The 26789-nt window shown below is 41.0% G+C and overlaps 2 protein-coding genes across 3 annotated transcripts in view; one reads left to right on the top strand and one right to left on the bottom strand.

Annotated features, from left to right (window-relative positions):
• ACP1 (acid phosphatase 1) overlaps positions 1 to 26789 on the bottom strand; it is a 192917-nt gene that overhangs the window by 46470 nt on the left and 119658 nt on the right. The gene's annotated exons all lie outside the window — the stretch shown is intronic.
• Positions 1 to 26789, top strand: part of SH3YL1 (SH3 and SYLF domain containing 1) — a 102300-nt gene that overhangs the window by 18161 nt on the left and 57350 nt on the right. The window contains exons 2-4 of the mRNA XM_084622621.1: positions 19345 to 19455; positions 20500 to 20613; positions 23936 to 24000. Coding sequence (XP_084478747.1) covers positions 19345 to 19455; positions 20500 to 20613; positions 23936 to 24000 — 290 coding nt within the window. The remainder of the gene's footprint in view (positions 1 to 19344; positions 19456 to 20499; positions 20614 to 23935; positions 24001 to 26789) is intronic.

Raw genomic sequence — 26789 nt, forward strand, 5'->3', positions numbered from 1 at the left:
TTGATCTGCTAGAAAGTAATATCTTGTTGGATTGTATGTGCTATCGTCATGTGCAAAGTTATGAAATTTGGCTATGTTTGTGTTGCTGAAACATGTCCGGAGGTTGAAAACACCCACAAGCAGCCTTTCAGGTCTGACAGTAAAAAGGCCAAACAATGTTAATGGCTTATTGAGGAAATGCACGCAAGCACAAGGATTACCCCAGGTATTGTGTTACATAGAAACAGTAATCTCAGAGATAGCACTACACAGTGGGAACTGTTTGACCCAGGTCACAGCAAAAAGAGTTTTCTAGCAAGTGGGGAGAAGATATAAAAGGGGGAAAATAACATTATGGGAGGACCTTGCTCTCCCTGCAACAACGCACCTGGAAACACCAGAGGAACAAAGACTGAACTGTGGGAAGTGATGGTCTTAGACTGGAAGGATTTTTAGCCTGTGTACGAAAACCTGAGAAAGCCAAGGCAACTTGTGCCTTAAGAATCTCCCAGCCTGTATATAACTCAGAGTGAGAATTTGCTAATTTATATTTTACCTATCTAGTATGTGAAGCTCAGTTTGTGTTTTTTGCTTATTTACTAAGGTAATCTGCTTTGATCTGTTTGCTATCCCCTATAATCACTTTATTAACTACAAAAGGTAAAATTTAACTTATTTCTTGTTTATAACAACCCAGTTTGTGGTTTGTGCAGTTCATATCTGGGGGGGTGGCAAGAAGCTGTGCACATCTCTCTCCACATTGAGGGATAGGGTGAATTTTTATGAGCTTGTGCTGTGCAGATTTTTCTATACAATGCAAGACTATATTATTTTGAGTTTATCTCCCAAAAGGGGTGTGCACGTGAGTGCTGGGTGAGTCCCCTCACACAGAGCTGACTTCAGTTTCTATCTGTAGCTGGGTGTGGCCCTACCTGTGTGTGTGTGTGTGTGCGCGCGCACAGGCTGGAGAGCCTAATTCAGCAAAACAGGGAGAGGGAATCCAGGCTGGTGGAGCAGGAGAGGCTCCATGAAACCTCAGTACCTCAGGTGGCATCCCAGACAGAGGGGTCCAAGCCGTCACAGTGGCGTAGTCGAGCAGGGTAATGTGCACAGCTTATTACTCTGAAACACTAGTGGTGATTTAAATGTGTTGGCTAGAGAACAGACAAAGTGGTTACTGGTTTGTTGTTTTTCTGTTTGCTTATTTTGGGCAAGAGAAATAGGAACAGGAAAAGCAGGAAAATGAGTGAAAGTGTGTAATTCTACAGAGTACCTGACATATAACTGCCCCAAATTGAAGGAAAATAAGTGCCCACCCTGCCTCCTGTTGGCTCGGTTGTCCTCAGCCCCAAAGTCTCGGAGAGTACCCCCACAACTTATCACACCTGCATGGTGGACACCAGCCCTGGTGAACCAGACAAGGAACACATTAATGTTGTCAAGATTGATGTCACAGAGTGCTTGGGTTGGAGGGATACTAGGGCCCAGTTCTCTCTGGTTTGTCCCAGTGTGGTCCCAGAGGCTAGTATTTTACCAGGGCAAATGGCCAGCATTAACAGGGTGGGGCCAGAAAGGTTCTGCGTACCAAAGGTTTGTGTGGAGTGGGAAGGTTTGGAAGGTGATTTACTTGTGGGGATGCTAGATGGCATCCTGGTAGACATGTGGGTAGGGAATGATTTTTTCCACAAGGCCAGGGTTGTTCGTGTGGTAACTTGCAGCATGAAGGAGTATTGTGTAGGGTCCTTGAAGGGGGGAGCAGAATGTATTACCTGTCAGAGAGAAGGCTGTTCCAGCTGGTGGCTGCAAGCCTGTCACAGCTAAACCAGGGATAGATCCTGCTCTAGGAAGCACGGAGGTGTGTCTTGGAGAGGAGCCCGGAGAACGGTGTTGGAATCTTAGAATCCACAGAGGAGGTGGTTGAGGGTTCCACTGGCACTGCAGGATGGCAATGTGCTTCTAGGTGTGGGAGAGGCGGAGTCAGGCCTCTGGCCAACTGAAAGCAACAGGTCCCCAGGCCAGGTGGCAGGAAAGATGTCAGTGTCTGAGGACGTTATTCCAAGTATTAGCTGTTGGGAATGTGCAGCTAAGCAAAAGGCAGACCCCTCCCTACGCAGCATAAGGAAGTGTGTCCTAGAAGGAACTCTAGGAAGGGAGCAGGGAGGGGGAGAAACTGTATAGAGAGGCTCCTGTGGGAAGGAACAGAGGCCCCAGGCAACCCTTTAAGCAGTTGATTGTACCCAGCCAGCACACAGGGGCAGGGGAGGGAATTAATGCTGGTAGCACATGATGGTCCTTTTGCTGGTCACTTCGGGGTACAGAGGGCTTATGACAGGCTAAGGAGGAATTTCTACTGACCAGGATGATGTGAGATTATTTCAGGTCTTGGGTGGTGTGTTAGGGGATGAAAAAACCTGTAGGACCCCAGAAAGCTCCCATGCGTCCCTTACCTGTCATACAGGAGGCATTCCTGAAGGTGGCAATGTACATGGTGGGTCCTAAGCCATGTGTTACCAAATATGCCAGATACTTTGGGGTATGCTCATTTATTAGGGTTACTCTTCAGGCGGGGGTGAGGGAGGGTTCTGTAATTCTATTAATGTACTGTTTATGTCACTTGTGTTTTCATATGGAGCTCTACTCGTTCCTTCTGCAAGTCCCTGCAGGATAGCTCCATTGGGAGGGACCTAGGTTCCCCAGAGCTGGGGTCCTCCAGCCCTAGAACTAGACGAACACACACACTCTCACTCTCGCTCTCTCTCAACAGAGCACGTCGGAGCGGACTGGGTCAATCAGCACTCTCAAGCTGATACCCTCATATGTCCCTGTACTCAACGGGCTGGGTGTGGTGTTTAGATGTTGCTTGTAATTCTTAGAATTGGGAGCACTGGCTGTTAGGAGTCTGAAAGGACAGGAAACAGGAAGGAGGGGGGAGGAGTTGAGAGGCTGGGAGAAAGTTTACAGAGGGTGCAGGAGCAGCTTGGTAAAGCTTGTTAGTACCTTGCCTGGTTGATACAACATTTTGGCGACGAGGATGGATCTTCTGCCTCTGAACCCACCTGCGCCCTTTCTGCAAAGCCCTGGTGAGCCTCCAATTGCTTTTACTACCTGGATCCATATGTTTGATTGCAAGCAGAGAAGTCTCAGTGCTACAGAGATTTTTGAAGTAAGAAAGTGTGCTCTGCTAATCCACTGCCTTGGAGCAGAAAGGCAGCGTATATTTTACACTTTTCCCCTTGCAGATGATAAATATGAGACTGTACTCACTGCATTAAAGAATTTTTTTGTGCCAAAAGTGAATGTAGCAGCTAATCGCTACAGATTTCGCCACTGTGAGCAGAAACCAGGGAAACTATAATGCAGTATATTGCTTCCCAGAGGAGTCTGATTGTAATTTGTGACTTTGGGAATATGACAGATGAGATGATTAGAGACCAGCTCATTGAGAAAACAACCATGCTTCGTGTAAGAGAACACTTACTTCTAGAACCACAACTTACACTAGAAAAAGCAATAACCATTGTTACTCAGATTGAGTCAGCTACAGCTGAAGCCAAAATAATGAGCATGGATACAGGAGGCACAGTCCAGGCTGTGACTCCTTTGCAGAAAAGTTCACTACCACTGCAGACACACAATTGCAAGAGGAAAACTAATGAAAAACCACCGAATCAGAAAATTCAAAATACAGTAAAAGCATGTTTTCACTGTGGATCCCCACAACACCTTGCAAGCTACACAGGATATCCAGCAAAAGTAGCTCAGTGCAATCATTGCAAAAAGATTGGCTATTTTGCTAAAGTATGTCGCAGCAGCCAGTCCAATCAACAGGTGCATGCAGTTACAATGCCAGATGTTACTGTGCTGAGTGTGGACAAAATCACTACTGCACATATTCCGGAACAGATAAAGTGCACGGTAAATGTTTCCGCCATACCCTTAGGCAAACCACACTCTATTCAGCTAATGTTGGACACTGGCTCAGCAGTATCTACACTACCTGATTCAATCTATCTGCATTACTTTAAAGATGTGCATCTTACTGAACTCAAACTTCACTTGGTGTGCTATTTGAAAAACCATATTCCAGTACATGGCTGCCTGCCAGCAATAGTTGCTTTTGGTGATTGCTGTGTAACTGCATAGTTCTACATTGTCCACAAAGGCACTCCTATCCTTGGCAGAGATTTATTGGCTGCTCTAAATCTCAGCGTAGTTAATGGATGAATTGATCTTCTTCAGCAAAGCTCTCTTGCAGTACACACACCAGTTTCAGCTGGGACCCAACACCAGGTTGAGGAGAAACTCGGCTGTGCTTATGGCTTTCTGCATAAAGTTAAAATGCGGAATAATGTGATGCCTGTACGACAGAAATTACGGTGCTTACCATTTTCAGTCAGGGAAGCTGTTTCAGAGGAACTTAGAAAACTTGTTCAAGAGGACGATATTGAAGAGATTAACTCCTTGGAATGGGTTTCACCTGTAGTAGTGACGCAAAAGAAGGGTGGAGGCATTCGCCTTTGTGTGGACTTAAGGGAGCCAAATAAAGCTATTGTGATTGACCGCCTCCTCTTCCTCACATAGAAGTATTTGCAGAACTCTGTGGAGCAAAGATGTTTTCTACTCTTGATTTGCAGCACATACCACCAGGTTATGTTACATGAAGATAGCAGAGACCTCACAGCATTTATTACACATGAGGGCCTGTTCTGTTTTAAATGTGTTCCATACGGTCTCACATCAGCCTCAAGTGCCTTCCAAAAAAGGATGTAATTGATTTTTGAAGAATCAACATGGAGTTCAGTGCTATTTGGATGATATTATCGTGTTTGGAAATACTTCGGAGGAGCATGACAGTAACCTGCATTCTGTACTAAACTGCATCAGCAAAGCAGGCCTCAAGCCCAAAGGTCCAAATGCAAATTTAGACAAACTAAACTCTCCTTTCTGGGGCATACAATTTCACAGGCTGGACTAAAACCTGATCCAGCTCATATCCTGGCAATTTCAAATGCTGCTCCTCCAACAGATTTGCAAACCTTACGTTCCTTCTTGGGTCTTAACTCCTGGTATGCAAAATTCATTCCCAATTATGCTTCTGTCATTATGAGAATTGCTACGGGGAAGTTCAACCTTAATGTGGACAATGGATGAACAAGCTAGTTTTGAAACGGTAAAAGACTTGATTGTACATAGTCCAGTACTTGCACTATTCGGTCCTGCATTGCCCACAGTTGTAACTACTGATGCTTCTGATTATGAACTTGGGGCTGTCCTCACACAACTTCATGAGGACAACACAGAGAGGACTGTTGCATTTGCTTCAAGGACACTAAGTAATGTTGAGAGAAAATATTCTAAAGTCAAAAAGGAAGCGCTTGTGTCTGGTCTATTGAAAAATGGCTGGTTGATACAACACTGGGTTAAGCAGCACCTTTAAGCTGTCACCCTTATGTGCCCCTGGTCTCAATCTGCTGAGATGAACAGCACTTTCATCTGCCCCCCCCCAACCCCCACCCCTTATATGCCACAGGTTTAAAACGTCCCTATCCCACTTTCACGTTAAAATTGTACTGGTAGTAACCCACTTGATGAGCAAACCCCACAGTATTTTTGGGCACTACAGGGATCCTCAGCTTAGGTAAAAAGTGTTGCTACAGAATAAATGGAAGAAGCTAAAAACACAAGAGTAAAGTTCAGAGAGAGAAGCAACCAGCTTAACCAGAATATTTATTTATTGAATAATAGTGATAACTACGCAAGGAGGGCTAAACCAACATAACATACATTAGTAAAGGTTAATACCTAAGGTAGAAAGGAAAACACAGAGAGAGAGAGAGAGAGAGCGCGATCTCACCCACTCCACGAGGCTTGAACTTGTTGGGGTTCGCAGGTAATGGTGGTAGCTCAGGGTCTTGAGTGCTGGAGACAGGCAGAGCCCCCAGCACAATCAGTCAGAAGAAGATGAAGTCCCAGTGGAATTGATGCATAGTTTGGATCTAAGCATCCGAACACTCACTTGGGCATAGGTAGGGGTTTTTGTAGAGAAAATACAATGGTTCAAGGGAGAACACTACATTTGTTTATGGGTAAACTGATAATTTAAGGGTTTTCTTTAGGCTAGACAATAGGAGCTGATCACTTTTGGCTATGGGTGGTGTTTTCTTTCCAGGGAGCTCAAAATGCAGGTATTTTCCACTGAATGCATCCGATGAAGTGAGCTGTAACTCACGAAAGCTTATGCTCAAATAAATTTATTAGTCTCTAAGGTGCCACAAGTACTCCTTTTCTTTTTGAGAATACAGACTAACACGGCTGCTACTCTGAAGCAATGCATCTAGGCTGCTTCAGTATTTTGGATATCAGTCAAGGATTTATTGGTCTGATAATTGCTGAGCTGGGTGTGTGCAGACGTAGGTTCATTAACATCTGGAGCAGAGGTTCCCAGGATGCAGTACGTCCCTGCTTTTGTGATCCCAGAGTTCATTGCGGTTCTCTGTGCTTCATTCTTTATGCAAATTGAGATGTCTTAATCTTGTCACCCTTGTCAGGAGTGGTCTAGGTGTGTCTCCCAACGCCCTTCACTGCTCTCTGCAAGTTTTTTTTCTCTGATGGGTTTTGGTTTAAACAGAGCTGGTATGGGGGGTGTCTTTCATGAGTCAGACAGGCTGGATACTGCACCCTGGTTCCCCAAGAACACAGAGCTGACTGTTATCACATGCCCCACTCGGAGAGGGAACAAGTATATCTTGGGGTGGTGGATTTTACCACTAGATACCCTGAGGCAGCCGCTCTTTCTAATATAGAAGCTGAGACAGTAGCAAGAGCCCTACTCACTATATTTAGCAAAGTGGGCTTCCCTAAGGAGATTTTGTCTGATTGGGGGGCAAGCTTTTGTCGCAGTTATTCAATGAGTGTGAAACAACTTAAGACTGCCCCCTATCATCCCCAGGCCAGTGAGTTGGTGGAAAGGTTCAATGGGATCCTAAAATCCATGCTAGGAATGTATGCCAAGAAAAGGGACAAGTTGTTGCCGTCCTGCTGTATGCTTACAGGGAGATACCCCAAGAGTCCACAGGATTGTCTCCATTTGACCTATATGGGAGAAAAGTGAGGGGACCCCTTGATCTCATTAAAGACACATGGGATGGGTACGGCAAGGTGTTTTCCGACAAGCCAGGGAGAATGCACTTGCTGTCCCATAAAATCCTCAACAAAGGGATACAACCCCTCCCTTCCAGACCTTACAGGGCCACTGGCAAGGTGAAAGAGCAAATTCATGCAGAGATACAGAACATGTTGGACCTGGGAGTAATTAAGGAATCTGACAGTTTGTGAGCATTCCCTCTGGTCTTGGTTCCCAAAAGAGATGGCACTGTAAGATTTTGCGTGGACTATAGAAAACTTAATGCTGTTACTGTAACAGACGTGTACCCCATGCCAATAATTGATATGCTGGATGTGCTGAGCCAAACCAAATACCTCAATACTTTTGATTTAACTAGAGGTTACTGTCAGAGCCCTCTGGAGGAGGAGGCACAGCAAAAGTCTGCTTTTATCACTGATATAGGGCTCTATGAATTCAGTGTTAACCTTTGATTTGGTCATCACTGGTGCAACCTTCCAGAGACTGGTCAACAAAGCGTTAAATGGTATACAGAACTTTGCAAGGGCATACACTGATGACATAGCTGTATTCAGCAACGTGTAGGACAGCCACAAGAAGCACCTGGGGGTTGTGCTATCAAAGCTCAGAGGCTGGTCTAATCATAAAATCCTGTCAGTGGTTCTCAAACTTTTGTATCGCTATACTCATTGGTGTCTGTAGCTTCTCTGAATTAGGCCTGGTCTACACCGGGGGTGGGATTGATCTAAGTTACACAACATCACCTATGTGAATAATGTAGCTGAAGTCGGCGTACTTAGTTCTACTTACTGCGGTGTCTTCACTGCGGTAAGTCGACAACTGATACTCTCCCGTCGACTCCGCCTGAGCCTCTCGCCCTGGTGAAGTACTGGAGTCAACGGGAGAGCGCACGGTGGTTGATTTATCACGTGTAGTCTAGTCTAGACGTGATAAATCAACCCCCATTGGATTGATCACTGCTCATCCATCCAGCGGGTAATGTAGACAAACCCTTAGTATCAACTACGTATTCCACTAAATGCTGTTAGCTCGTTTTTCTAGGTACTTAGTGAAATTTAAATAATTATTGGTTTTCGATAGCTGATACTCAGTCATTTCTCTGTTCTCTTGTGTCTTGAATCCAAACTCAGAGACTTTTCCAACTATGCTCTTCCAAGTTGACTTATTGTGCGTACAAGATTGTGACACACAACCTTGTCTGCATCTCTTCTTACATCTCCCATCTCCTGCATAAACTGTACTTATTTCTGTTGAGTCAAGTTTTGAGAAATCTATCATATTTGTTTACCCATTGGTTCATAGATTTATAAAATTGGGATTAGATCAGAATTAGTTTTTAAAGAATGTAATAACTTTTGTACATACTACACCTCGCTCAGACAATTATGCAAAATATTTTTTGCTCTGTATTCAAATATTCAGTCAACACTATGTTACTGCTAGAATCTAAATGAGAGGCTCATGCACTTTATTTATAAGCTTTCAAATTAAGTAGTTAATCAATTTTCATATGATATTCTCCTTTGCAGTACGTGGTGCTGACTCTCATGGGCTCTGTCTTATTTCTTCTTCATCAAGCGACTATGTAAATGAAGCTTGGTCCCATTGGGTATTCCCTGATCATGGCATTCCATATCCATAAGTTGGTAAATCCTCTAGATGGAAATTGTCTTACTGCTTTTTGCTATGTCTCTTTCTTGAATGCTGGTGGAATACAAACCAAACAATTATGTATCTATTAATGCAAGGCATGCTTAAAAGCTAATAGTGAAGAATGTGCAATGAAAAGAGAGGCTACTGTATAATTCATATTCTACTACCAGAGTGGTACAACATGCTGACTAGAGAAATAAGTAAAAGTTCTATAAAGTCTTATTATAAAGTATTTATATTTAGGAACAAAAATTTGTATGGTAGCATAATACCAACAGACCCCAGTCATCACTGGCCAGGATCAAACCTAGGACTTATGGAGCTTAAAGCATCAGCCTCTACTGCATGAGCTACAAGACACGCCTCTCTTGTTTGAGGCTGTAGCAGACTCATCAATCTCTAGCTGCCAGTAGAGGAGGACAGAGTGCCACACCAAGCAGGCATGGGTTACAGTAGCATGATATGTTGTAGTTTATTATATAGCAAAATATATTCTAAACTTCTTTGAGCAAATTAAAGGAAAAATCATTAGTTTTCAAATTACAATGGAGTTCTATGAAAATTGTGGGACTAAGAACTAATATGGAGCAATATAATATTATTATTTGTATTGTAGTAACTTTTAGAAGTCCCAATTAGGATTGGTTCCCCATTGTTCTTGGCACTATATAAACGGGGTAGAAGAACATTTTTTGTCCCAAAGAACTTCAGTGTAATCTTCAATCAGTTCATAGAATCATAGAATATCAGGGTTGGAAGGGACCCCAGAAGGTCATCTAGTCCAACCCCTTGCTCGAAGCAGGACCAATTCCCAGTTAAATCATCCCAGCCAGGGCTTTGTCAAGCCTGACCTTAAAAACCTCTAAGGAAGGAGATTCTACCACCTCCCTAGGTAACGCATTCCAGTGTTTCACCACCCTCTTAGTGAAAAAGTTTTTCCTAATATCCAATCTAAACCTCCCCCACTGCAACTTGAGTTCTATTATTACTGTATAGTGCTTGGACAAACACTGATCTTTTTTTATAAGACAAATGTCTGTTTCCTGGGTTTCTTTCCTATTTTTTTGTCTCTTTTTCATATTGTGCAAAGGTAGTCAGATCTGTAAGAATTACTTGCTCTGTCTCAGATTGTGTCTGAGCTTTTCCATTATGAAAATATGCTATACTCTCCTGAACTACAAGATACTATCAAGGGATTCTTTCCTCTTTCAGAATTCTTCTAGGGCAGGGGTTCTCAAACTGGGGTCAGGATCCCTCAGGGGGTCACAAGGTTATTACGTGGGGGGTCACGAGCTGTCAACCTCCACCCCAAACCCCACTTTGCCTCCAGCATTTATAATGGTGTTAAATATATTAAAAAGTGTCCTTAATTTATAAGGGGGGGTCACACTCAAAGGCCTGCTATTTGAAATGAGTCACTAGTAGAAAAGTTTGAGAGCCACTGTTCTAGGGCACACCTTAATGTTATCAAGTGTGTCCAAACTTGTGTTTATAGAATTCAAACATAAATCAAAACTGTTTTAAGAGACCGAATACTTTATTTTGATTGCAAAAGCACTCATTGTACTTTCCTTGTTGAAACTATTGATAGCATTGCCTTTGTTCAGTAGCATAGGCACACAGGAATTTTCACACTTAATCAGGCTACCAGTCCAGTCCACTTCTTCTGAAACTTCAATGTCTAACAGTACGTCATCTTTATTATCAAAAAGGGCGGGTCCAGAGTAGGTATTGTCTTAATATTCTCAGTGGTGAAGGTTGATGCAAAGAAATCATTGCCAGCAGATTTAGGGACGTGATCATTCTCTTCTATTCGACATTGGTGAGGCCTTATCTGGAGTACTGTGTCCAGTTTTGTACCCCACACTACAAGAAGGATGTGGAAAAATTGGAAAGCGTCCAGCGCAGGGCAACAAAAATTATTAGGGGACTGGAACACATGACTTATGAGGAGAGGCTGTGGGAACTGGGATTGTTTAGTCTGCGGAAGAAAAGAATGAGGGGGGATTTGATAGCTGCTTTCAACTACCTGAAAGGGGGTTCCAAAGAGGATGGATCTAGACTGTTCTCAGTGGTAGCAGATGACAGAACGAGGAGTAATGGTCTCAAGTTGCAGTGGGGGAGGTTTAGGTTGGATATTAGGAAAAACTTTTTCACTAGGAGGGTGGTGAAACACTGGAATGCATTATCTAGGGAGGTGGTGGAATCTCCTTCCTTAGAAGTTTTTAAGGTCAGGCTTGACCGAGCCCTGGCTGGGATGATTTAGTTGGGGATTGGTCCTGCTTTGAGCAGGGGGTTGGACTAGATGACCTCCTGAGGTCCCTTCCAACCCTGATATTCTATGATTCTATGATTCCTTTTTCCCTCTTATCCCAGGTGAGGCAGAGCAGATGCACTGATTCTTTTGCAGGCCCCTTTTCTTTTGACATACTTAAAGAACCTCTTATTTGTTTTGGCATCTTGTTACACTTCGATGCATCCCAGAATAGCAGTCCAAAAAAGAAGCAAGACACACAGGTAGTTTGTCAATCAAAACATGTAATAACCTTGAATCGGTTAGGTCAGGAATAGTTTGAACAAAACGTAAGTAAACAGCAGATACGTAGCAGCAGGCCTTGAGTAGCTACACACACCCAGTGCTATGCACACATACAACCTTGAACAGGAACACTGAATTCGGAGAGCAGGAACAGAAAGACAATACACACACCAATCATGACAATTTCCTTCCTTTCTCCTGAAAAGTTCAGCAGTAGTGGCCGGAGGCACTAGGTGATCCTGTGGCCACAAGTTAAACCTCTAATGCAGCTCAAGAAGTGGATGCTGTTGCTATGGTGTAACTTCCCCAACTGGCCATATGACAGAATCATACGCAGAAGGAATATCCTCTTCCCTATCTGTTCCCCTTTCTGCAGACAGCATATTTTGCTGGTTAAATGCAATCACCACACTCCACCTGCAGCCTGCAAGATCATGTCTTGAATCTTGAAAACCGTATCAAACCCTTACCTAACACACACTGTTTGTTGAGGATAGAATACTTGGAGTGTTGTATGGATACACTTGTTGAAACTTGCATATTTTTTAATCACCTCAGTCAGCTTCAAGGATGGTGAAGAGATTGGATGAACCTTTTCCATCAGCATAGAGAACTTGATCCTTTTTGGTTGTCTGAAGAGCTGATACAATGAGGTTTCGCAAATACTTTTATGAGGGGTACTCCTAATATTCTATACAGCATGACTTAATGCGATAGGGAATAGTGTATCTTGATGTTCCTCCAGTATGCGAGCTACATACTTATTTAGAGTCCCATGCATTATCTCCACTGTCCCATTTCCTTGGGCATGGTACACAGCAGATTGGTAATGTGCTATTCCAATATTCGTCAGCCTTCAAACTGTCTTGATGCAAAAGGTGTCCTATTATCTGAAACAATACTCTCGGGTAGGCCAAAAGTAGCAAATAAAGCGGTTAAACAAGAAATGAGCTCTGATCCATAGGTCCTTCCACCTCCTGAATTATACCATTATCTTTCATATTTTACATTTCTGCTTGGATCCTGTCCACAAATACAGGAGATACACAAGATATAGGTGGTGCAAAGGGCTTGGTACTCAAATCCCAGCTGTAGAGAGCATGCATATTCTACTCGAGGGGGAATTCTGTGCCACTGTGCAATGCAGAATTTTGCAGAAATGTTGTGTGCAGAATATCCTTTCCCCTACAGAAATGGGCTGCACTGCTGGTGGCCGCAACTAGAGGCTGCTGGACCTGGCAGAGCCCAGCTCGCACATAGAAGACACTGCCAGGGGAGGCAACTAGAGGGTTCCCAACAGCTGTAGTTCCCTGCACACCCTGAGAGAAGGCGATGGCAGCATGCAGGCAACTCCACAAAAGCCTGGGACCAAGCATCAGCTGTTTTTTCCCTTTGGATCCCTAAGCTCTTGGGGGAGGAAAGGAAGGGGTCTGGGTATCTGGGCTAGGGGAGTTCTGCAGCTGGGCTCTGGGTTGGGAGGGGGTGTGGGTATCCAGACAAGAGAGGACCCCACAGCTGAGCTCTGAGCGGGGTTGGGTGTATTGGCGGGCGGGGGGGGAGGCAGCGAAACAGGTACTGGGTTATCATAGGAGTTTCTTTCTACTTCTGGGGCAATTTTTGTGTGTGTATTAATACAGACATACTTGCTGACAAGTATTTTGAAATAAATTACCAAAATAATTGAAACTGGCATGATTATGCTAATTTGCAAAATTTTAAAATATTGTGTGCAGAATTTTTAATTTTTTGGTGCAAAATTCCCCCAGAAGTAATATTCCAGGGACAGAACACTATCACCATGGTGTGTCTGAATGATAGTTTTGGGTATCACTTTCTATTCTAGCTGACATAACCACACTTGAGGTGTCCTGTGTGAGTTAATGGGTAATACCAAACTGAAGCATGGATCATAGGACAATAATGGAACGACATTCACAGCTGCGCACTGAATAATGTAAAAATGTTGCAGGCAAAGCTATGCCTTTTGTAGAGCACAGAACATTACATTATCAGTCACTGTCTACAAGGCATACAAATCCCAAATATTTTTAACCACTGTAGGGAGGTAAATGTCCAGCATATGAACTAACTCAGAAGGGAGAATGTTAACTTCAGCACCGATATCCACCATGCACTTCAGTGGAAGGCCATTAATATCCGTGACAGCAAATACTAGCTCCAGTACCTTGCAACTTGAGAAAATCATACTAAAGGAAACATCAGGGATCCCAGTAAAGGTGGTATCCTGCAGCTTCACATGCACTTCATGCCTCTTGTCTTTGTGAACCAGTGTACCTCTGCATCGTGTCCTTCCTTTCCACAAGCGCAACATATAGCAGTGCTAGCCGGACAGGGAGAGAAATTGACCAAGTTATCCAGACTACCACACAGGAAACTGCCGACTTGGCAACGTTTACTGCCTCGGTCATGGAGCAGGAATAATTAGTGTCATGTGACTCTGGGCTACAGAAGTAGGAGGAGCAGCTGGTGGTTTAAGCATAGACACAAAGGTAGCAGCAGTCTGACACACACCAACCTCTCAGCCTGAGCCCTCTCCAATGCCTTGCATCAGAGAGTTACACGATCTGCACATAGTTTTCAAAATTCTGAATAAAGTCTGGCTAGTCAACAGCCTAAGGATGTCCAGGCAGCATAGGTTGCACATTAAAAACACTTGTTGCCATAATGCTCTTGTTATGGTCTGATGCACCCTAGAATAGCAGTCCATCTCTTTCTCCCCCTTCCTTCCCCCCCCTCAAACGAGCAAGACCTGCAGGTAGGTTGTTAATCAAAAGATGTAATAAGCCTGAACTGGTTAGATTAGCAACAGTCTGAACAAAACCTAAGTCTGAACAGCAGATATGTAGCAGTGCACATACCTATACACCCTATGCTATGCATGCATACAGCCTTAATCAAAAACAGGAACTAGGAAACAAACCAGGAACAAGAAATAGGAAGGCAACACCCACATCAGTGATCACATACCTTTAAATGTTTGCTCTTTGAACTCCATTTTGGCCCTTTAATTTCTTTCTTGTTTAATGCCTTCTATAACGTAGGCTTCTGTTTACTGGTTTCACTAGAGTCAAAGTTCCAAATCTTGCAGGATTTCTGTTTTGGCTCAAATAGGCTCTCAAAACTTGCCATTTAGCCATAATTGTTTCCTCCTTGCCTTCCTGATTCCCTTTTTGGTGGTGTATTGATATTTCAGTGGCAAGATTTTATGTTTTTAAGAGGTTTAATTTGTTGTTCTACCAGGCTGTTTTGTTAAATTTAAATTTAGAGCATACTTCCCTGTAGTGCCTAACTCCCACTCAGTCCATTCTTCCCTGTGCTCACTCCATCTGTTTCCTTCTTGCTCAGTAGCAGTAGAAACTTTCATAATCAAACAAATTTTCAAACCCTTGTCAGGCAATGTGGAGGACACACTCCTGAGCAGCACAGTCATGATTGTTGTTTATATGAACATGGTGCTCCAGATGTATTGGCAATGGGATGACCAAAATATCCTTGGAATTTAGGATGTGGAAGGCCACTTTTCTCAACATGTGTGTAGAGCTCGCCGTGGCGCTACAGTGACCGAGCACCAATGTGTGGGTCCCCCTCAAAGCAGAGAAACATGGTCATCACCCTACAGAAGCTTGCCTTCTTTGTTTGCTACCAGTCAATAGCTAATTCATTTCGTTTTGAAAATCAACTGTTGTCACAGAGATGTGTGCTGCTTCCCTGGATAATAAAATTTGGCAATGCAAATTTGTGAGTAATCTCCGGTGAATGCTTGGAGTTATGGAATTGTATAGGAGCCACTGATGGGATGCACATGTCTATTATTTGTCTGTCCCCTTGCTTGCCTCCCATACACTCCCCAAATAGGCCTTGGAGTTCATCAGCAGAAAAAGGGGTATTTTTTTCATGATCATACAAGGCTTGTTTAATCACAATGGTGAGTTAACTAAATTAATGTGGGGGGTGGTCTAGAGTGGTCCATGGTGCTAGGAACTTTAGCAACTAGATGCAATGAAAACTGGAACTTTTGCTCCCAAAATCACTATGAGCATTGATGGTGGTGTGTTTCTAGCTTTTATTCTACCTGAAGTTATACAGTTAATTTGAAATTGGAGTACAAGTCTTATAGTGGTATAACTCATTCCAAAATAGTTCTCTGTGTCTCTTCCAAAGCAGTTATAGCAGGATAAAATGCAAAATGGGGCTGGGGAAATCACTTATGTGGATGCAAGGCAGTTCATACTGAAATAAACTAAAGATACATTGAAAAAACTTCCCCATGTAGACAAGGCCTGAGACAGACATTCTGTAGAAGATACATCCTTTTCCCTACTTTCCTTCCTCTCTTCTCAAGGAGGTTTTCCATCCACTAAATTGTAGAAATACAACCAGACCTTCTAATCAAGGGATAGTGGGTTGTCCCCACCTTTGTAGAACTCTTCATAGACATTTTTTTAAAATGCTTTAAGAATTGGTAACCACAAAGAAAATTGTATTAAAAATATACAAGTAAGAGTAAAATACAAGTAATATATAAAAAATATACAAGTAATTGCTGTCAAGCAAATAAAAAAATTAATTGTGATTAATAGTGCAATTAATCGGGCTGTTGAACAATAATAGAATACCATGTATTTAAATATTTGTAGATGTTTTCTACATTTTCAAATATATTGATTTCAATTACAACACAGAAAAAGTGTACAGTGCTCACTTTATATTTATTTTTATTACAAAATTTGTACTGTAAAAAACAAAAGAAATAGTATTTTTCAATTCACCTAATACAAGTACTGTAGTGCATCTCTTTATCATGAAAGTCGAACTTACAAATGTAGAATTATGTACAAAGAAACCCTGCATTCAAAAATAAAACCATGTAAAAGTTTAGAGCCTACAAGTCTCATCAGTCCTACTTCTTGTTCAACCAATTGATTAGACAAACAAGTTTGTTTACATTTGCAGAAGATAATGATGTCTGATTCTTGTTTACAGTGTCACTTGAAAGTGAGAACATGTGTTTGCATGGCACTGTTGTAGCCGGCATTGCAAGATAGTTACGTGCTAGATGCAGTAACGATTCATATGTCCCTTAATGCTTCAACCATCATTCCAGAGGACATGCATCCATGCTGATGACAGGTTCTCCTCGATAACGATCCAAAGCAGTGCGGACTCATGCATGTTCATTTTTCATCATCTGAGTCAGATGCCACGAGCAGAAGTTTGATTTTCTCTTTTGATTATTTGGGTTCTATAGTTTTGGCATCAGAGTGTTGCTCTTTTAAGACTTCTGAAAGCATGCTCAGCACCTCATCCCTCTCAGATTTTGGAAGGCACTTCAGATTCTTAAATCTTTGGTTGAGTGCTATAGCTATATTTAGAAATCTCACATTGGTACCTTCTTTGCATTTTGTGAAATCTGCAGTGAAAGTGTTCTTAAAAGGAACAACCTGCTGGGTCATCATTTGAGACTGCTATAACATGAAATATATGGCAGAATATGGGTTAAAACAGAGCAGGAGACATACAATTTTCCCCCAAGGAGTTCAGTCACAAATTTAATTAGTGCATTATTTTTTTTAATGAGCGTCATCAGCATGGAAACAAGTCCTCTGGAATGATAGCCAAAGCATGAAGAGGCATATGAATCTTTAGTGCATCTGGCATACAAATATCTTGCGACACCAGCTACAACGGTGCCATGCAAACACCTGTCCTCATTTTCAGGTGACATTGTAATTAAGAAGTGGGCAGCATTATTTCCTGTAAATGTAAACAAACTTGTTTCTCTTAGCGATTGGCTGAACAAGAAGTAGGACTGAGTAGACTTGTAGGCTCTAAAGTTTTACTTTTTGTTTTTGAGTGCTGTTATGTAATTAAAAAAACTACATTTGTAAGTTGCACTTTCATGATAAAGAGATTGCACTACGGTACTTGTATGAGGTGAATTGAAAAAATACTGTTTCTTTTGTTTATCATTTTTACAGTGCAAATATTTGTAACAAAAATAATATAAAGTGAGCACTGTACACTTTGTATTCTGTGTTGTAACTGAAATCGATATACTTGAAAATGTAGAAAAACACCCAGAAATACTTAATAAATTTCAATTGGTATTCTATTAAGTGTGATTAATCAACATTAATTTTTTTAATCATCATTAATTTTTTTGAGTTAATCGCGTAGTTAACTGCAACTAATCGACAGCTCTAGTAAGAGCACATAACCTTTCCTGACTAATTTATTTACAGTTGAATGTTTGTTTCAAATCCATAGTGTATGCCTCCTATAAAGGGAGGTTAAAATACAGACCAAATACATTTTTAGCAGTTTTTACAGCAGGCTTGTTTGTCATAAAACTGAATCAATAGCCAAAGGTTTTTATGGACTTTTCTGAAGTACCTCAGAGTTTAGGTTTTGGTATTAATACAAAGCGTAAGTATTCCCCACATCCAGTGATGGGACTGGAACATAAACATGATTCTACAAGAAGCATCATAGAATGATGGAAATAATCTCATATTGTTGAGCACATTCATAAGGAAGAATGATGATCTTTCAAAATTAGGTGCTTTACATGAAGACATCTAACCAGATAATCACAAGTTTTGTCATATAAGAAAATTTTGATGTAGAAATATGTATTTAATTGAAAATCATAAAATGTGTGTAAAATCATCACTTTAAGGTGTTGGGTTTTTTTCAGACGCAGCCTAATGTCTCATCTCATTCTGAGGCTTGTAGGGCTTAGTGATAACAGGACACTTCTTGTACTGTTCGGCCAACTTAGAAATCCTACTCGAGTCATTGATGCGTCTTCCTTGTTGATTGAAAGCTTGACTAGTTGCGCTATGGCTATGGGTTAAAAAGTTATTTAGAGCAAAGGAGTGAATGAAAATTTTAGACACTCTAATTAGTGTGGCTAACTTTTCACTTAGTCACTGCCCTGCAAATGTGAGGTTTTTTTTCTTTTTGTTTAAACTTTTTTGGGTTTAATGTCCAAAGGATTGCTTGTTCTAAAATCATTTTCTGCCAGTAAAACCAGAAATCGTGAGAGGCAGTAATATTTCATGTTGGAAAAAGTAGCATTATACTCCTGCTTCCTTCAATATTTTTGAGAACCAGTACTGGCTTTTACTCTTTTATCTGACACAAGGGAAGAGTGCTGGCCCTCCTTGATGTGTGGACACAACAGTACTACTCACATGTGTAAAGTAATTCACATAAGTATGTGTTTACAGAATTGGAGCCAAGATTTTAGTCTTTTAGATAGGGTCAGTGATTTGATATATAAGCACCTAGCATATTTTAGGGGTGCTATAAACAAGTAATAATTGCTCGTAAACGAGTGACAAACATTCTGTCTATGAATTGCTTAAATGAAACAAATCTAATTAACTTATGGAAAGGTTTGAATATAATTGTCATTCTTACTAAAAATTGGCTGCTTTGTGGGTTTCCAGAGTGGAGCTGATGCTGATGTGTGACATCTAAAACCCTAATTGACATAGTATCTTCCTTCCTGTGAGGCTGTCCCTCTACCTGTGTTGCACTTCCACAGCTGAAGTTTACAGAGGTTTTTCAGCTGGATCCCTCTTGGTATAAAAGAGAAGTTGCTGTTGACTGGGAGTTCTTTGTGAAAGCCTTTTTCCTTTGGAATTTTGCTCCTCCCCGCCACCCTCCCACTGCCCTTTAGTCCACAATAATCTGAATTTGTTCACTTTCAGGGCCTTTTAATAAAAAGGGCTTCTGAGGAAGAGAATAGTGCTTGTGGTGTAAAGTATAGAGAAAGTGGAGACCATTTCTTCTTGTTTTTACTGTATCGTTATTAGGTGGTTGGTATATATATTTAGGATTCCTATATACAAATGTATGCTGATTGCATTAGTTTATTGTGTTAGGTAGCTCTTGTCACTTTAAAAATGCAAACCAGTAAAAAAGGATAAACTCTTTTAAACTGTGACTCCAAGAGTATAATTTCAATAGTCACATTATATATTTTTCTATTGTTTTACAGTGAATAATCCTATACCTTCCACCTTGAAATCAGAAGCAAAAAAGGCAGCTAAAATATTACGAGAATTTACAGAAATAACTTCCAGAAATGGACCTGATAAGATCATACCAGGTTAGTAAGGATACAAATTTGTTGCAATTGAAGGACCAACTTCTCCAGACCTCACTTGGGCAAAACTCCCATTGTCTTCATGATTACTTACTGTGTTATTGTGCATTTTCTCCAAGGGTAATGAAGACCTGGACCCTACAGCTATAATTTTTGTGAAATGAATTTACTCTTAAGAGATAAAATTCATTCTCGTCCAGGGGTCCTGTGTTGAATATTTCTCACACCTTGTTCCCACCCCCCCACTACCCCCATTAGCAGAAGTCACTGTGAGAGTGGCTATGTTGGTGGACATCTGCATGATGTGGATGGAGGCTCCATATTTGCCCTGTATAGACTGGCACATAGGGAGGACCAGATATAGTAATTACAACCAGAACATCTGTAGTAGTTTGTTAATATCACCAGAATCTTCAAGATAGAATTGTAGCCTTGATATACACATTTTTAAGATATGTTATGCGGCTAAAAGTAATCTATTTTCAATGATTTTCCTATGACTCTACTGTAAATCAAAATGGAGGTAAATGGAGTCACACCAGTATAAAACTGGTATTAGAGGAGAATCAGGCCATCTGACTTTTTTTCCCACTGTCCTTTTTTTTCTGCCATATTCATCTTTTTTTTCCTCTGAGTTCTAATTTCCTTCCTTGTTCCATATTCCAAATTTTATTTGAATTTTAAATGAGTTGTGTTCCAAAAGATATATAATAAGACTTTAGATTTTCTTTTCTGATGTCATTTTATTATGATCCTAAGTATTGAATAACAATGGGGATGTTAATCATTTTTATAAAATGATTACAGATTAACATGTACTCTGTTACTGTTAAAATCCTCCACCTGAAAAAGCTGTTGAGGCAGAGATGTTGAGTCTCCATTTCTTTTTATATTTCACTAATTTAGCTCACTATTTTGTTATAAATTTGTCTTTCTTATTCAAAATTGTTAAATGTATGGTTGTGTTTTAAGTCCCGATTGTGTTTTAGTATGTTCTTTATGCTCTTTTGAAAATGTCAATTTTAACTAATTAATATTTGTTTTCAGCCAATGTAATAGCTAAAGCTAAAGGCCTTGCAGTTTTGTCTGTTATCAAAGCTGGATTTTTGGTAACTGCTCGAGGAGGCAGCGGGATTGTATTAGCACGCCTTCCTAATGGAAGTAAGTTGACGTATTCTCAATCAAACAAAGAATTACAGTGTGTATTTTCCTTTTCTACATCAGGGGAAACTTCAAAATGAGTGTCATTCATTTTTCTTTTTTCCTGCTTTTAATAACTAGAGCATAGGAAATGCCATTCTGGATCAAACCAGGGATCTGTCTACTCTAGTAGCCTGTCTCTAAGGCTGATTTTTACATTAGAAAATTTTGTATCTGTTCTCCAGCAACATTGCAGCAGTAGTGCTGCGAGCACCACCGTTGACTAGACTTAGGTTTTTCAGCATCTTTGCTGCTTTTCTAATGCACATGCCGTGTAACAATAGCTAGTGCTAGAGCCTTCAGAACAATGTGTAATATCCCCATAGTGAACAATTTTAGAATTGTTTTGAAGCATGAAGGTTAATATGTTTAACCGAGTAGAGTATCTATATATTATCATTATTGTTTGTGTGTGATCTTTTGAAAATGAGTTTCATAGGTAAGTTTTATATGTTGTGTTGGGAAAACAATCCAGTTTTAAACTTGTTACTTTTTAGTGGACTGATTTTGAAGGTCTCACTGCAGCCCCTTGCACCACTTCTTAGGAAGAAAACCTTTTACAGGTCAATCTTCATCACTACTTATGGAGTTCACACACATGATTATTGTTCTAGGAAATCTCAGGCCTGCTGACGGGGAGGGCAAAGGGGTGAATTGCTCAGGAGCACAGTGATTTAAAAGGTCCCGGGTGGATGGGATAGATAACGTATTTTTTAAATAAAAATTAAGATTACAAAAAAAAATCCGGTTTGCTGCTGCTGCTGCTCTGTACAGAGCACCATCCCTCCCTGTGACAGTAATAGTTTACTAGAGCGCTGCTGCACCCTGCTGGTCTGGCAGTCTGGCAGAGTATCAGCAATAACAGCCTGGGAACCGTGGAGCTTGCTGCCTCCTCTGGCTGCTGGGCGAGCACAGGGAGGCTTTAAAGAGGAACAAGCTCCCTCTGCGCTATCAGACTTCCTCCCCGAGGGCTGCAGCTCCTCACCAAACACAAGCCAGCAAGTTCAGCCACCCTATCGAGCCACCCTAAGTTTGCCAAGAGGCAGCTGGGGCTAGCCCCCCACTTCATTGCCTCTAGCACTGGCTGACGAGATGCTATCACAAGCGCATTATGATGCGCCACCTCCACCACTCAGCCAGGGAATGAGGCACGGGTTTTCCCTCTGCCTTCACCCCGGCCGCCTCCCAATAGATGTGGCCGCACCATGTCTGCCATCTCCTCATTGCTCTGGGTGTTGATGTCCCACAGCACCAGTAGTGCAAGTATTGTATATTTTAACATTTTAACATTCTTGATCATATTCAGTCACATCTTGTATATCAGTTTTTTCCTTTTCTTTAGATTACACATGAATCATGATTAGGTGTTTAATTCGCCTAGTTGGTGCTTTAGGTGTGTTGTTACTTTGTGGTTCTTTAAATGTTTTATGTATTAATTTCATTCCATAATGTATTTATTTAATTTAAATATGTAATTCAAAATAACAAATTCTACATCTTGCATTTAGTTTTACAGTTTATTTAATACTGGTGCTGTAAAAAAAGTTAACTAGGTCAAGCAATGCCACAACTTACGCCTAGTGGGTTCTAATGTGTTATCAATAGGATAAAAAGTAGTGTCATAAACCTCAGCCATCCCTTTCTAAGGGGGCAATGGACTTTTCTGCCCTGGGGCCCAGAATTGCTGTCAGCGGGCATGGAAAAGCTACCCAGAATGCAACAATTTACATCCAAATAAACCAAATGAACTGGCTTGGGGACTTTTGGAGGGGCAGGTAGGAATCCTGTCCAGAAGAGAAACTGTAAAATAGCTATAATGAGTGCTGACATAAAGGTTCTGCTTACTGGGTGTCAAAACTATAAGCATTTTGATATCCTGAATATTTGTTCACCTGTGTTCAGATGAGAGACTATAGTTCAACTCTTAGTTACATAATGCCAAGAATTCTAACAAGGAAAAAATCCTAAATCAGAGGCAGAGTACACTGAAATGGTGGAAGTAGAGATGTAACTAGGCATTTTAGGAATGGGGTAAGCAAGCATATTTGCACCCCCTGCTGGTTTTTTGGGGGCATTTCTCTGCCCATTTTTCCTCCTCTATGACTTTGCTCCCTGGGCAGCTACCGCTTGCCCCATCCTGGTTATGGCCCTGGGAATATAATATTTCAAAATGCTCAATGGTGTTTCTTACACCATCGTTCCTATTCTGTTACTAAGTTACCAAGGCTTATTTGTCTGTCTCTCTGATTTATAATTAGAAAGTGTTTTGTGTTTAAAATCAGTATTTACCAGTAGAAGTATTACAGTAAGTAACATTAGGTAATATGCATTAGGAATTCAATATGCAGTAGCTCACTATAGTGTTATGAAATAGTTCCTTAGCTAAGGAAGATATTTAGTATGCAATAGATTTCTGCTCTGTTGGTCAGTTTAAATGTGAGAACTAATTCTTTGTTTGCTTATAAAAGTGTTGTGAAGCACACAAAGGCATGCAATAGGAAGTAACTGTTTGCAGAAATACATGACCACTACTAAAAGTAACCGAACAAAAACATTTAGCTACACTGATGCACCCCATAAACCTTCATATTTTCAAACCTCTGATGTTCTGTGTGAAGTATTGTGATACCTTTGTAAACAAGCCTTGGTATCCAAGAGATTAACTGAACCTAATTATATGATGTTTGAAAAATGCTTTTGAAAACATGCACATTAATATATTAAAAAAAAATTGCAGACAGTTGGCCTAAAATAAGAGTTCTTCAATGTAAATGGTGCTGTCTCTGAAGTGTCCCTTCGATATGTAATCAGAATTACAGTGAAAATTTCCAATGTGCAGTTTTGTTTTTCAGTAATTATGTCCTTATAACTATTGAAATGCAATTTTATAATTTGGATTTTTTTTCTTTACTATTGCAATACTATTTATCAGACAAACTGTTCCCAGGCAGTACTGTTTTCATTTGCTGTCTACTTGATGTTGCCAGTTCTTCAGGTGCCTTCCATGAAAAGCAATTTTTACTTTGAAAACATGACTTTCAAACTGAGTTTTGGATGGCACTGAAAATTTTGAGGCACATTTTAAGAACAAGAGAAAAAATATGTTTAGCTGTGTAATTTTTTAGGTTTCAGTTTGAAAATTTGGATGTCAAATGCAATGACTTGTAATATGTTTCATATTGTATTTGTTGAGCTTTAGTTTCTGTAAAGGGGAGAACTTATTACTGTTAAATGGTGATATGGTTGAAATTTTGTAATATGTATCTTATTTTGTGTGGGTCAGGTTGGTCTTCTCCTTCTGCAATAGGGATAGCTGGCCTTGGTGGTGGATTTGAAATTGGAATTGAGGTAAGGGTTAAATACATTTGTAAAATCTTACAAAAGTAGAGTTTTCTATGCTACGTCCATTGATGTCTTGCAATATGCACTGTTTCAGTGTACATGAACTATACTTGAAACTTATTTTATAATATTGCATGTGCAGTATGAATTTTTCTCATTTTTTCATAAAATGATATATATTGAATGGGATGTAAAAAATCGAGCAATGAAGATTCATAGAATCATAGAATATCAGGGTTGGAAGGGACCTCAGGAGTCATCTAATCCAACCCCCTGCTCAAAGCAGGACCAATTCCCAGTTAAATCATCCCAGCCAGGGCTTTGTCAAGCCTGACCTTAAAAACTTCTAGGGAAGGAGATTCTACCACCTCCCTAGGTAACGCATTCCAGTGTTTCACCACCCTCCTACTGAAAAAGTTTTTCCTAATATCCTACCTAAATCTCCCCCACTGCAACTTGAGACCATTTCTCCTTGTTCTGTCATCTGCTACTACTGAGAACAGTCTAGAGCCATCCTCTTTGGAACCCCCTTTTAGGTAGTTGAAAGCAGCTATCAAATGCCCCCTCATTCTTCTCTTCTGAAGACTAAACATCCCCATTTCCCTCAGCCTCTCCTCATAACTCATGTGTTCCAGTCCCCTAATCATTTTTGTTGCTCTCCGCTGGACTCTTTCCAATTTTTCCACATCCTTCTTGTAGTGTGGGGCCCAAAACTGGACACACTACTCCAGATGAGGCCTCACCAATGTCGAATAGAGGGGAACAATCACATCCCTCGATCTGCTGGCAATGCCCCTACTTATACATCCCAAAATGCCATTGGCCTTCTTGGCAACAAGGGCACACTGTTGACTCATATCCAGCTTCTCGTCCACTGTAACCCCTAGGTCCTTTTCTGCAGAACTGTTGCCGAGCCATTCGGTCCCTAGTCTGTAGCGGCTTAGGCTGCTTATTGGTCATGGTTCTCTAAGGGGTTGTCTACACTACAAAATTAAGTTGACTTAAATCGACATACAGCCACCGCAGTAATTAAAGCGGTTGTCCACGTCAACACTACGCTCCTTCTGTTGGTGCTGTGCATCCTCACCAGGAGTGCTTCCACTCACTGTAGTGAATAGGACACTGACGGCTGGAGCCTGGCAGCCCTGGCACTGACAGCCCCAGCATCAGCCAGTTGTTGGGCTCTCTCCCCTGCCCTGGTGCTGACAGCCCCTGCTATCAGCCTGGTGCCTGTCTGACATCTCAGGTTGTCAGTGCCAGATTGGGGAGATGTAGGGGCTCCAGCTGTCAGCCCCATTCAGGACGGACAGCCAACAGGCAATGTAAGTATTGCAGTGTCTACACGGGCACTGGGTTGCCCTAACTACATTGACATAAGCACTACGCCTCTCGTGGAGGTGGAGTTATGTCGGCGTAGTGAGCAACTTACTGTGATGGAAGCAGCACTGTAGTGTAGACACGGACATAATTAGGTTGACACAAACATTGTAGTGTAGGCCAAGCCTCATCCTCTAAGAATCGTTGTCCCTTTATATTTGTTCCATTATTTTAGTTAGGATAAAAGTTTTAGTATTGGTGCTACATTTGCTTTCCTTGGGTGAGATTCACAGCCCAAAGGATAGGGAGGTTTATGTGGCTTTAATCAACCTTTCTACCTTCCTGATCCTGGGCCAGTTGACTGACTGGAGATGCCACAAATGTAATTTAGAGAGCTTTGGGGGCCTGTCTAAATTACAGTAGCCTCCCTGGACTGCCCTGTGGGATGCAGTGCTGTGTGCTGTAGCTCTGCCCCTGGCACACTCCCAGCCAGCCTGTGCTTTTTGCAAGGCATTCTAGTGGTCACTTAATAAGCACCTATTCAGTATTTTGTAAAAAGAAAAGGAGGACTTGTGGCACCTTAGAGACTAACCAATTTATTTGAGCATAAGCTTTCGTGAGCTACAGTAAAAAGCTTATGCTCAAATAAATTGGTTAGTCTCTAAGGTGCCACAAATACTCCTTTTCTTTTTGCGAATACAGACTAACATGGCTGTTACTCTGAAACCTGTCAGTATTTTGTGTTTTCCTCATTGTTCAATGTGTGGCCTCAGACCTTGTTATTGCATGCTGTTCAAACCCCGCCATGAACACAGAATTACTAATTTCCTCCTGGGCTTTTCTGTAGGCTCATCATTAGAATATTCGAGTCCTTCACAGACATTAATGACTTTACTTTCAGAGGACTCTCTGAGAAATGTGCGTCGTATTTAGATTTACTTTTTTACATTTCTTCCCTTTACAAGTGAAATGTCAAGACTATTGGATGTAGTGACTGATCATAGAAATCTTTATAATTAATCATATCTGGCATCTTATAACTATTCTAGCAATTCACTATTGATTTTTATACAAAAAATATTTTAATGTACATAATCAGCTCTGAAAAAAATGAGGAAAATATAGCAATCATTCTGAACAATTATGTGCCCTGAGTTGGATGCTTCTGAAAATTTTACCCACAGAATATACAACAGCCTCCTTCAGGTATTCAGCTTCATATTTATACAGCTGATTATATGCATGTGTTTTGTGTATATATTTGTCTGTGTATACGTCTTTTCTCATAGTTTGAGATCTTTAATTTCACAAATAATAGTATTTACTTCCATGCTTTCTTAGTGTGTTAGCCAGTAAGTAAATGGGAACTACAGCTTATGGCATATTACTTTTTAAAAAGTCCTATGTTCTCTAGGTTGTTTTTTTTCTGATATGGCTGTATAAAGTGTGTATCTATATTATTATACAAGCTACAAAAG

The sequence above is a fragment of the Lepidochelys olivacea genome (assembly GCF_965140295.1).
Source record: "Lepidochelys olivacea isolate rLepOli2 genome assembly, chromosome: 3".
Taxonomy (NCBI): Eukaryota; Metazoa; Chordata; order Testudines; family Cheloniidae; genus Lepidochelys; species Lepidochelys olivacea.